This window comes from Talpa europaea (genome assembly GCF_964194135.1).
Source record: "Talpa europaea genome assembly, chromosome: 8".
In the NCBI taxonomy this organism is placed as follows: Eukaryota; Metazoa; Chordata; class Mammalia; order Eulipotyphla; family Talpidae; genus Talpa; species Talpa europaea.
Window position 1 is genome coordinate 6,000,236 of NC_140075.1, and position 13,329 is coordinate 6,013,564.

The window sequence follows — 13,329 nt, forward strand, 5'->3', positions numbered from 1 at the left end:
ATGGGATTGACCAGTTCTTTCCCTCCATTTCTCTGGCCATCTCGCTGGCCTCTGGATCTCACAGTGACAACACACTTATACCCCTTCGCCTGTTGTCACTGGTGTCCCCATTATATATGTGCATGCCCTGGAGCTCTGGCCCAGGTGCCCACAATCACAGGCATATGTGCAAGACCACATGGGCCAGACTTAGAGGCTGATGGCAGGATGCTGAGAATAAGACTGACTTTTAAGTCATTTACCCTACAGGCTAAAACTTTAGTAATTCATATTGAAGGTGCTGACGTACAAGTAGAAAATCATACTAGGATTCAATCTGCTCCTCTCAGGCAAACCATCCTTCCATCTTCAGTTTGAGGATAAGTTATTAAATGTGTGTTTTTAGGAAATAAAAGAGAAATCACACCTATTTTCCTTCCTTAACAGGTATATGTTAAAGAGATGTTCGAGGAAATAAAAGAAAAATCACACCTAGTTTCTGTCCTCAACAGGTATCTGTTGATGCGAGATGTTAGAGGAAATAAAAGAAAAATGTGTGTTTTTAGTGAAAATTGTTACTTTTAATTTTAGATAGAAGAAAAGCAAAGAGAACATATAGAAACTTGAGAATAGTGTTATGCAAGAGGCAGAATTATTACACAAGGAGCATTTATTTATAAAACTTCATAATATTGTTTGGTATTTTAAAGGGGAAAAAAGCATGTCAGACACAGAATCAACACTCGAGGCCTGGTTGGAAGAGGAGGTGACCCAGGGTGGGAGAGCTGGCCTTCCCGGCATCTTTCCTGGAAACTAGCTTGAGGACACCAGCCCCGGCTCCCATGACTGGGCTTAGCTCTGTTCTGGATGGCGTCTGGCAAGTGGAAAAGGGGGAGGTGGTCAGGGGCTCCCCACTTAGTCCAGAATCAGGAGTGGGGGCAGCACAGTGACTCAATTCCGAGGGCCCCTCCCCCTGCTAGAGAGACCCCTGAACTGCCAGCTTCTCTGCTGCTCACCCCCTCTGGACTCTGCCCAGCCTCTCCAGCTGTCTTTAACCAGCTGTGGAGCTGCCCTTATCCTGGTGCTTTGAGAAATTCCTCTCCTGAGACACGTGGATACCCCCAGTCATGGTGCCCAACAGGGCAGCTTAAAATAAAATGATATTGTAACATTTTAGCCCAACTAAAGGGAAATATTTTGCACATTTCTACATTCACAAATGGGTGCTCTTAAGTGAAATAAGAGTTTAATGAAAAATGACGTAAATCAGGAAAAATATGACTTGTGAATTGTTTTCTGACAAATATGACTAGAACTTGATAACATTATCCCAGAAAGAAGTTCTGACTAGACAGGAAACCAGCCCCCCAGCAGAGCAGTGATGGAAAAGCCCGTCTGCATGCTCAGGCAGGAAGCCCAAGGCTGAGGGGCATGAGGGACACGCACTGCCCAGTGGTGGCCAGGATTGCGGCTGAGACAGGAAGTGCACCTGGCGCTTCTGCCGGACCTCCAGAAGGACTCGCCCGCAGTAGGGTTGACCACTGTGGTCTGTTCCTCCTGAGTGGCCCCATCGCTGTCACCTGCAGGTGTTTTCTGTGCAGGGTAAGGGCTGCCCAGTCCCCCAGTCCCACAGTCACAGAGCCCAACCAAGTGCCAGAAGCAGGGCACTGGCAAGGGTATGCATCATGAGGGGTGACCCAGAACGCCGGGGGCTGTTAACTGATGCAGGACAAGGAACCCCAGAAGCTGACGCATGGACGCCATGATAAGACTGGAACTGTGGTCAGGGGAGGGCTTGGTCCCCATGTCAGTGTTGAGTAGCCCCGCAGTGAGAGGCCTGGGAACCCCCAACCCTGACCTCAGATGCCAGCACAATTCTCGTCCCGCCCTCCTTCCCCGGTGTCCTCCAGCCCCACAGCTGCTCCGTGCACTGGTTCCAGTACTAAGAAGGCCGGGCCTGGCTCTTTCAGCAGTGTCCTGCCCTGTGCAGCCTGCTCCTGGCTCCCATTCACCAGTTTGTTGTCACCGCAACACCCTGGGCTCTCCTTGAGCCAGAGGCACTCCCAGGAATGGACACCCCATTTTCTCCTGCTCAGCAGGGGGTGTGGGCGACAGGGTGCAGGGTCGGGTCTGTGCCCTGGGGCAGAAAGTCTGTTATGGGCTCAGGGGAAGGTCATGAGGCCAAGGGGCAGCTGTGGTGCTGCTCGAGGGGCCAGGGCCAGCTGGATCATCAAAGGAGATACTGTGTCCACAGCTTGTAAATCTACAGCAAGAAATATTTTCATGTTGTGATCCGTCAGGGCGTTTGGAGACACAGTGACCTGCTGCAGAGAGAACGCATGAGAAAAATCACCCCAGCTCATGTTCTCAGGGTGCGTGAGCAGCCGTGAGACCCCTGGTGTTTACAGCACAGAAGTTGCTGGAGAATAAATATCCTCATCGCTGCCATGCTTTACTTTATATAAAGATCTTTACAAAACATAACAAACAAACAAAAAGCATAGTTCCAATGTAGAAGAAAAGGACTTAAATATTATCTATAGGAACACTGACAAGAAGCCCAGGTGTGAGGGCCTCCAAGTGGTGCAGGGGTTAGACACAGCGCTATCAAGCTATCGGCAGCCACTGCAGCAGGAGTTTGATTCTCTGCCAGGGAGCTATCCACATGGCACAACAGACCTCTCCTGTCTACCCGCTGCTCCCCCCAGCAGTGGATTTCAGTTTTCTCCCCACTCTGTCTCTGGGGAATCCTCTTATCCCCCTCCCCTGCACCTCTGGCCCACACCCCAGAAATAAATATATCTTAAAGAAAAAGAAGTCCAGCTGTGAGACATCAAATACAATTTTGAAGGCTAAGGGAACCTAAACCTAAACACAAAATAAAAAATGTCTAAAACCTACACATTTTAACTGTATATATGTGGTTCCTCAATAATAATTCGCACACATTTTAATTTTATTAAAGTATGTCACACAGTCCAGTCCTGTTATAATCAAATCAGACATCTAGGAATTAATATTCACACCAGTTGTTGCTTTCAATCACAGATTCCTTTTTCCCCAAGGACAGGTCCATCCTCCCAGCTCCATCAGATTCAAGAGTAGATTATCCTTGTCTTTTGAACAAAAACATGAATATCTCTTAGAGGAAGATGCCCCATTAGGAATCATGAGGGGTGGGGGACCCCACTCAGCTGTCTCCCCTCCCCCATACAGGGAAAGGGGCCCTCCTTAGAGATACACATAGGCTGTGAGGACCTAGATCCCAGGACAGGGCGTCCTGTGACTGTGTGTGCCTGAGGACAGACACCACCCCCCAACCTTACTACTGCTTTGTTTCACTTAAATGTTGGTGATGTGTGAGTTCTAGAACATTCTTTGTACACCATATACATGTTTTTGACTGAGAGCCACATTCATTTTATGAAAATCACACAGGAAGGGGTTGGGAAAAGGATTGCAGTATTAAAAAAAAAGGAGTTTATGGAAGATTATGAGAATATAAATAGTTGGAAAAGGAAAAAATTCTAATGCAAGTCTATGCTTTATAAATGATGACATGTAAGAATTAGAGGGGAAAATCCGAATGAAGAGTTATGATTTTAGATTGTGATATCTCACATCTTAGAGTATTGGCCCTTCATCAGTCTCCCCACAGCTGACTTCATGGCTTAGTTCCTCAGACTGTATATGAGGGGGATTAAAGGTGGGGGGCAGCACCGTGTAGAAAATAGAAATGACCAGGTCAGACATGGACGGAGTCCCTGAGGTTGGCTTCAGATAAGCAAAGCATCCAGTGGAGAGAAACAGCACCACAACCAGCAGGTGGGGAAGGCACGTGCAGTAGACCTTGGCCTTATCTTCTGTGTATGGGATCTTCCAGACAACAGAGAACATGTGGACACAGGGAGTGATGATAAAGGTAAAACAGCCGAATTCTATCATTGCATTAATGAGAATGGGGACAAATACTTTCATTAGGTTTTCTGAGCAGGAAATAGCCAGTTATTGGGGGATGTCACAGAAGAACTGGTGGGCCATGTTACACCTTCAGTAGGACGAGGAGAAGGTTCCAGCTTGACCATCACAGCATAGAGAACCCCACCCAGCCAGGACACAGCTGTCAGCTGCACACACCTGTCCCTGCTCATGATGACCTCACAGTTCAGGGGGTGGCAGATGGCAGCATAGCGGTCGAGACTCATTACCATGAGCAGGTTCAGCTCTGCATCTGCTGAAATAATCACCATGAAGACCAGGACGACACAGCCTGGGAACGAGATGGAGCTGCTGCGCCTCAGAGAGCTGGCAATGGATTTTGGGGCCATGGCTGAAAGGAGGCAGAGATCCGTGAAGGACAGACTCCTCAGGAAGAAGTACATGGGGGTGTGGAGGAGCCGATCCAGGATCGTGATGAGGACGATGAGCCCGTTCCTCAGCAGGGCGCACAGGTAGACCAGGGAGAAGAGCAGTGGGTGAAAGAAGCCCATGGACCCCTGGGTGGGGAACCCCAGCAGGATGAATTCTGTCATGGCTGTGATATTTGGCACCACTGGAGACATCATCTGTGTAAAAAAATAAAGAGGAAGAAAACATTGTCAAATCTACCAGTATTGAACATGAAATGGGTTATCAACATAGGCTAATGGATTCCATCTCTCTACAGGGTAATTACTTCTTCTAGGTCCTACAGAGTCTAATATTCTGATCTGCGTGTACTGCTGTATTCAACCTTTCATTTCCATCTCATTTATCTTTATTATGCTGTCCAACTTGTCTCTGAAATTTAGTAAAGAACTGAAAATTTCAACTCTCTGTACAAAACATTAACACATTAAAATCTCATATGTGTCAACAAATTCAGCTGACAACAAACTCAACCCCTCCCTACCACCACAGCCCCACTGCTTCTGCCTCCTGCCCTGGCCCCAGCATCTCAGCCCAGTACACATCTCAGAGGTTGTCCAGTGCACAGTCCTAGAGGCCCCTTGACCATGCACAGCCCCTCCTCCAACACAGAGCTTGTCCCTGTTTCTCCAGTAAAACCCTAGTCTGGGGAGGCTCCCATGGTAACAGGTGAGCACAGGGAGATGGGGTGGGGTGTGCTTGTCACAGGACCCCAAGTGCCCCGAGTGTGAGTTTGTTCCTCACCCCAGGCCCGCGTGTGAGTGGGGACATCTGGACACGGGGCAGCTCTGCCCTCTCTCCTCCTTCCCAATTTCATCCTCTCCCGTCTCTGTGGGGTGATGGAGGGGCGGGCCCTGGTGAGGAAGTATTTTTAGAAGAATGTAATAATAGAAAATAATTGTAATAGATTAGTGGAAATAATTCCAAATAGTTCTAATAAAAACAAGTTAATAAATCAGGATAAGTGGTGATCCTATATGTAGACAACATTTCACTGATTTAAAATAAATATAATTATAATATGTTGATAAATATTCTCTTCCTGGTTCTCTTAAAATCTGTGACTTCTCCATTTGAAAATATGAATAAGAATTCATCACCGATGGAGTTAAAAATTCAAGTTTACGTTGACAATACTCAGATTTCCACACTCATCTTCACTTCAGTGTCCAAGCCACAAACAGTCCACAATGTTTCTGTAAAAGTTATTTAATTTCCACTTGTCTTTCATGTGTCATAATATTTAGGGACAAAAACAAGCAACAATCTGAAATGGAATAAGAAGTATTATTTTTAATTTTGTTCTCATTATATCTTTATTTCAATTTAAGTTCATTCATTTGTGATTTATTCCTTACTTAATATACTCCCACTTCATGTGGTGAATGCTAAAATTACAGTTATGAACCAATAATTGTCTTATGCCATAAATCAATATTTCTTGATATCTTAAATGTATTAAAAGTCCATAATCTTTGGAACAATGTAAAGAAAAATATATTTTCCCTCATTGAAACATATCCCATATTAATACAGCACTGTGAAATTCAACTTTTTTTTTATAGAGGCATGTTTTTTTATTTATTTATTTATTTATTTGTTTGTTTGTTTGTTTGTTTGTTTGTTTGTTTATACATGCACTGGGTACAGTCAGAAGCGTGGGAGGGTGAGAGAATTCACCATAGCCAGAGCGGGGAGCAGAGCAGGCAGAAGGACCGAAGTACACTGCTGAGGGGAGCAGTGGGCGGCAGGAGAGGTCTGCGCGCCATGTGGGACCCTCCTCTGGTGGCCGGGGAGAAGCCGGGGATTGAACTGGTGCCGCAGACGCCACGGGCAGCTTCACAACCCAGCGCTCAACTGCTGCGCCACCGGGGAGGCCCTGAAATTCAACTTTTTGTCCACCTTTTATTTTAATAGTTTCCTTTATTAATCAGTATTTTAATTATGGTACTTTCTCAAAACTAAAATGAAGCTTGAAGTTTTTGAAATTTTTAAATTTTATAATCAGAATAGATTCTCCTCTGACAATGGCTGGGGAGCAGATACCTGAGTGGAAATTTCCAGGTATATCGAGTCTCTCTCCTGAGGCGTGTACAGAGGGTCTCCCCATGGCATGGACAGAGGGTGTCCCAACCTCTCACTCCATGGTTGGGGCTCATGGGGTCACCTCTGAGCACTCACAGGATTTTCCACCCTGTGCTGCTGCCACCTCAGGGACAGAGCAGGGCCTCAGGGCTGGGTTTTTAAAGCTCTGGAGCTGGTGTCCGTGTGTTGAACACTGTCCAAGATTCTGTCTATCAGGTGACTTTATTCCAGAGGGACAAATGCCCTTTTTGAGTTCGCTGTCTTAATTGGTGTCATCCTGTCCCACATTCAGTGATAATTGGTTCACCGAGTTGTCAGAGGCGATTTTGTGTGTCATCTGCACTCTGTTTAAAGCTTGTAATTAATCTTCATCTGAGGCCTCCTTCATCATCCACTGACCAGCCACGGTGACTCAGGTGTGGCCCTATCAAAAGCCACAGATGAGCCACGTCCACAGGGAGTAGGCAAATGACCATCACCCCTGTGTGTCCTTCTTGGGGGGATCTGCAGAGGTGCTTGTGAAGAGGTTGAGGTTGGAGGAAGGGAAATGAATAAAGTAGGATGGAACTAATGGAAAGAGGGAAGGAAGACAAAGAGAAATTCACCAGAATGAACGACAGAGGGAAGAAAACTGGACCCTCTGAAGTGGGGTGTTTCATGCTCTCATGAGTTCCTGTGTGTGTGTTTGGTCACATATGCATGGCTGCTCTGCCTTACGCCTGCCCATCTGGTTGAAGTCTGAGTAGCTGCTGCTCGCGGGAGGTTCTTTGTGGTCTTCACGTGGGGAGGGACCGTGGTGTTGGCTGTGGTCATGGGTGGTTGTGCGTGTTGCGCATCTCCTGGTTGGATGTCATGCCTTCTGGGTCCTCAGCCCCATGGGAAGAGGCCTTTTGTGTGTGGCCTGGACTGTGAGATGCTTGGGAACGGTCAGTACCTCAGTGAGCAGATCATGCTGCAGTGCTGACCAGATTGGCTGTGTGTGGCATGTGTGTGTGATGGTCTCTGAGTTCTGCCACACCCGGGAGCCACCATCACCACCTCCACATCAGAGGCAGTGCATGTGGCCAAGAGTGAGAGGCTGGGCTGAGACTCTTCCTATGCAACTTCCTCCACCATTTCCAGGTCGTTTAAGTAAATCTCTCAGTGATGTTGCAGTGACAGAAGAGTTACTGTGACTATTTTCTGTAGTTGGGCATGGACATTAAAATGGCTTCTCCAGTGAAGTAAGAAATGCCCCCGTTACCATCTGTCCCTGAAAGGCTAATTTATCTTCCAACATGGGCTCTGGGAGCCTGGTTTGGGCCCTGTTGTGCAGCCATCGCAGGCCGTGCAGGTCGTGGTTGGTTCTCAAACATGAAGATGCTTTTGTGGCCTTGGTTGAGTTTTCAAGCCTGTAATGCTGACCCAGAGGCTGACTGGCTATCCCGCCCTCTGGGTCTCAGACGACGATGTCCTCACCTCCCTTTGTCCCTTGGTACACGGTCCCCATTAATGTGTGTGTTCATGTTCTGGCCCCCTCTGGTGTCCACATCACAGACACACGTGCAAGACCCAGTGCAGGGGTCTATTTTGGGGATGGCGTCTCTTAGGCTCAAATGCTTTCTAGGGTGTGGGGCCACTAGTCCCTGCGCCCTCATCCCCTTCTCCTTGGAGTGTGTCCTCACAACACTCTGGGGTGGCAGTTGTGGCAGACCACGTGCAACTGTGGTCACAGCAGAACCGTCCACCATGGCCGGTCCTGGCCCTAACAAAGTGCCGGCCACAAGGCAGTGAATACATAGTGGGAGTCCACACTCAGTGGGTACCACCCAGCTCTGAAAGGATGAAATCATGTCATTTTCAACAGCATAGCTGGATCCTGAGGTGATTTTCTTCAGTGAAATGAGCCAGAGAGTGAGAGACAGATGCGGGTCGTCTCACTCATCTGTGGAACAGAAATACAGAGAAGCTCCATCACCAAATGCAGCAAAAGCAGATGTCGGACTTAGTGAAAAAAATGTGCTGTTACTTGAGGGATCAGAGAGAAACAAGGGGACACACATGGAAGAAGAGGAGGCACTAACGGGGTGTTGTGTGGACTGCAGGGGGCACTGTGTCCACAGAATGGGAAATTATCCCCAACATTAAAGCAACCAAAACACATGAATAAAGCATTTCTGGGATGGTGGAAAGTTGTAAACTCGCATAACCTCACGCGACATCACTGATGAAATCAACTCTCTGGCTCAACAGAGATTTAGAAGTTTGGTCCACAGGAAAATAGAAAATATTAAAAAAAAAAATCTGACCAGGGCCTGATGTAAGTGTCCCAGGGAATAGAAATCTCTGCTCAAAGACATTTGTAGAAATGACAGTAATTTGAGAAATTTTTCTAACACATTTTTATTCTGAAATTTCAATTGACACAAAGTCCTATGGTTTACAAACATTTTTTAAGAAAAGTTTTCATGGACTTAGCATGTCATGATCAGTAGGAAGTGCAGGGGTCACTGTGACCTTCTCCTGGGAAAGGTCTGAGGGAGGAATATCACCCCCAGCTCATGTTCTCAGGGTGGGCAAGCTGCCGTGAGGCCCCGGGGTCTACTGCACAGAAGCTGCTGGAGAATAAAAACTGACATATAGTGTCGTGCTGACCTTTACATGGCATTCTTTACATGACATAATAAATAGCAGGTTCCAAGGTAGAAGGGAAGGGAAGGAAATGTCATCTACCCGAGTGTCGAAAGAAGTCCTGGTGTGAGACTCAAAATACAACTGGGGAAACTAAGGGAACCTGAAAGTAAACACACGGACCAATGTATAAAACACATATATTTTAAAAGTAGAAATGTAGTTCCTCAGCAAAATTCATACAGTTTTTAATTTTGTGATAGTCCATCCAACAGTGCAGTCCTGTTAGATCAAATCAGACATCATAGAAATGAATATTTTCATCAGTTGTGGGGTTCAGCATGGACTCCGCACATCCCCAGCAGATTCGGGAGCAGATCTCCTTGTCTTTTGAACAGAAACATGAATGTCTCTTAGAGGAAGACACCGCTTTAGGAATTATAATGGTTGGGGATGCTACTCAACTGTCTCCCCTCCCCTCCACAAGGATGGGGCCCTCAATGGAGACAGACACGGGCTGTGGGAACCAAGTGCCCAGGATGGGTCCCATGACCTGAGTAATCCCAAGGACAGATACCATTTACCACTGCATAATTTTACGTGAATGTTGGTCATGTGTGAGTTCTAGAACATTCTTTCCACACCAAATACAATGTTTTCACAATGAACTGGATATAGTTTATGAATATCACACAGGTAGAGGTTGGGCAAAGGATTGTGTTTTGGAGGAAACTAGAGCTAATGGAAAATATGAGAAAATAAATTTCTGTCAAAGGAGAAATGCTAATGTAAGAAGTCTATACATTCTAAGTGATGACATGCAAGAGTTAGAGGTGAAAAACAATAAATGAGAGGTTATAACTGTAGACTATGATATCTCACATCTTGGAGTACTGGCCATTTATCAGTCTCCCTACAGCTGACTTCATGGCTTGGTTCCTCAGACTGTATATGAGGGGATTAAAGGTGGGGGGCACCATCGTGTAGAACATAGAAATGACCAGGTCAGACATGGACGGAGTCCCTGAGGTTGGCTTCAGATAAGCAAAGCATCCAGTGGAGAGAAACAGCACCACAACCAGCAGGTGGGGAAGGCACGTGCAGTAGACCTTGGCCTTATCTTCTGTGTATGGGATCTTCCAGACAACAGAGAACATGTGGACACAGGGAGTGATGATAAAGGTAAAACAGCCGAATTCTATCATTGCATTAATGAGAATGGGGACAAATACTTTCATTAGGTTTTCTGAGCAGGAAATAGCCAATAACTGGGGGACATCACAGAAGAACTGGTGGATCACACTAGAACCGCAGTAGGACAAGGAGAAAGTTCCAGCTGTGAACATCACAGCATAGAGACCCCCACCCAGCCAGGACACAGCTGTCAGCTGCACACACCTGTCCCTGCTCATAATGACCTCATAGTTCAGGGGGTGGCAGATGGCAGCATAGCAGTCAAGGCTCATCACCGTGAGCAGGTGAAGTTCTGTACCTGCTGACATAACCATCATGAAGACCTGGACAAAACAGCCCTGGAAGGAGATGGAGCTGCTGTGCCTCAGAGAGTTGGTGATGGACTTGGGAACCGTGACTGAGATGAGGCAGAGGTCTGTGAAGGACAGACTCCTCAGGAAGAAGTACATGGGGGTGTGGAGGTGCCGGTCCAGGGTGGTGATGAGGACAATGATCCCGTTCCCCAGCAGGGCGCACAGGTAGACCAGGGAGAAGAGCAGTGGGTGCAAAAATTCCAAGGTCCCATGGGCAGGGAACCCCAGGAGCATGAATTCTGTCACGGTTGAAAGATTGGTCACCACTGGCGATATCATCTGTAAAAAAAGGAAACAGAAAAAAAATCAAATCTTCCAATATCGAATATAAAATGGTTTATAAGCATAGGATAATGATTCAGTCTATTTACCAGGTAATTACTCCTTCGAAGTTTGGTGGAGTCTAAATCTTCAACAGTGTGTCCGCTGTACTCAACCTTTTTTTGACCACCTCATGTGTTATTTTATTTTGTCCAACTTGTCTCTGAAATTTGGTAAAGAGATAAAATGTCAACTCTCCCTTACAAACCTGAACAAATTAGAATCTCATAGGTGTCAACAAACACAAGTGACAGACCTCCCTATTTTTCCCCAGTCTTGCTCTCCTACCTCATGCCCAGACCCCAGCATCTCAGCCCAGCACACCTCCCAGAGGTTGTCCAGAGCACAGTCCCAGAGGACATGTGACCGTGTCCAACCCCCCTACTCACCCTGGAGAGCCTGTCCCTGCTCCTCCAGCACAGCCCTGGTCTGGGGAGGCCCCACGGTGACAGGTTTGCAACTAGATGGGGTGTGCGGTTCCCTGTTTTCCTGTTTCCCTGGACCCAACACTGTCCTGGAACTGAATGATCTGGGCTCAGCGTCCCCGTGCGGCATGTCCTGACGCCTCCTGTGTCAGATTCTGCCCCTGTGGCCTCACTGCTGCCTCCTGGTCCATCACTTCGTCTCCTCATCTTCCTGCCCCTGACTCCCAAAATCTGAGGACTCAGAGACCACGTTTCCCACAGTCTCCTCCTGGGTCACCCCACACATCCCTCCTGCAGGATGGGATCGTCCACCCCCTGGTCCCTCCCAGCCCCTCTGTCCCCTCTATTCATGCACATCTGTGCAGGGAGGAGATAGCTCCGGGGCTGAGCCAGATGATCTGTGTGTGTGGCTGTCCCTGCCGGTCCCAGGGACCCGGGTCCCCCGTGTGCAGGTTTGTTCATCACCCCAGGCCCGTGTGTGAGTGGGGATGTCTGGACATGGGGCAGCCCTCCCCAATCTCCTCACCCCCAATGTCATCCTCTCCCCCCTCTGTGGGGTGACGGAGGGACAGGCCCTGGTGATGGCAGGATTTTTAAGGAAAATGTGGTGATTAAGCATATTGCAAACAATTAAAAAATAGTTTAATAAAAATTGCTAAAGCGCTAAAGTTGCTAAAGTTGCTAAAGTGGACTAGATATAGAAATATTTTGATTACAGTAAATATATTGACAAAATATGTTTTGATCAAATCCCTTCCTGGCTTAAAAAAAAAAAAAAAAAAAACTGTTACTTCTTCCTCTCACAATATCACTTACAATCTCTGAGTGATGGAGTTGGGGAAAAATCCCAAGTTCACATCCATAGTCTATGTCTATGGCACCCTCACTTCAGTGTCAGAGCCATGAAACTGTCACCAATGTTGCTGTAAAAAGTTAATGAATTTCTGCTTTAATCTTACAGATCTCATCACCTTTTGGGACATAAAGAAATACCATTCTGATTTTTTATAATAAAATTTTAATTTCAACTCAGGTTTAGTTTTTATCACAAATCAAAATCTGATGATGCAATTAAAATTCATAATATTTAGAATAGTTACATTAAAAACTGTTATTTCTTCTCATTGCAATTCATCCCAGAATAGGGAATTGTGGAAATCAGCAACTTGTGCTTCTTTAGAATTTATTAGTTTTTATAATCTACAAAATGAGTATTTTAACTGCTTTTTGAGTCAAAATTGAAGTTTGAAATAGAAAAATTTTCAATTCTGAATGGATTCTCCTCTGTAAACAGCTGGTAGCAGATACCTGCAGTCTGTGGGGAAGTTCCCACTGCTGTGTCCTGTCTCTCCTGAGGTTGTGGCCATGGCATGACAGAGGGTTTCCTGGCCTCTCACTCCATGATCCGGGCTCGTGGGTCACCTCTGAGTACTCACAAGATGTTGCACACAGTCCTGCGCCGCCTCATGGACAGAGCAGGGCCTCAGGGCTGGGCTATTTGAGCTCTGGAGCTGGTGTCCAGGTGTTGGACACTGTCCAGATTCCAGACCTCAGGCACCTTCCTCCAGAGGGACAAGTGCCCTTTTTGAGTTGACTGTCTTAATTGGCGTTGTGCTATAGCCCATTCAGTGATAATTAGTATAATGAGCGTGTGGGGGGCAATTTCATTAGTTCTTTACATTTGTGTGGACAGGACTGCAGATCCTCCTCCTCCTCCAGGCTCCATCACTCTCCACAGACTGGCCACGGGGGACCCGGGTGTGGAGCACATGATGAGCCAGCTCCAACGGGCACTGAAAAGTCACTGTCAGCCACTGTGTGCCTCCGTGGGGAGACCTGAGAGATGGGCATGAGGGGTATGGAGAAATGTGGAGGCAGGAGGGGGAGGGAGAGGAAGAAAACCAACAAATATGTGAATTTGCTCACGTTACTAAATATTTTTATTTAAATGCCAC

General features: G+C 46.8%; 1 protein-coding gene across 1 annotated transcript; it reads right to left on the reverse strand.

The window, feature by feature from the left end:
* Window positions 1–2,141: 2,141 nt before the first annotated feature.
* On the reverse strand, window positions 2,142–10,907 carry LOC311176178 (olfactory receptor 14A16-like; the record flags this gene model as incomplete). The annotated part of the gene is made up of 3 exons (XM_084241485.1): window positions 2,142–2,303; window positions 4,188–4,309; window positions 10,184–10,907. 3 exons carry the CDS (start codon window positions 10,905–10,907, stop codon window positions 2,142–2,144), a joined length of 1,008 nt encoding a protein of 335 aa, XP_084097611.1.
* Between the last annotated feature and the right edge of the window lie 2,422 nt (window positions 10,908–13,329).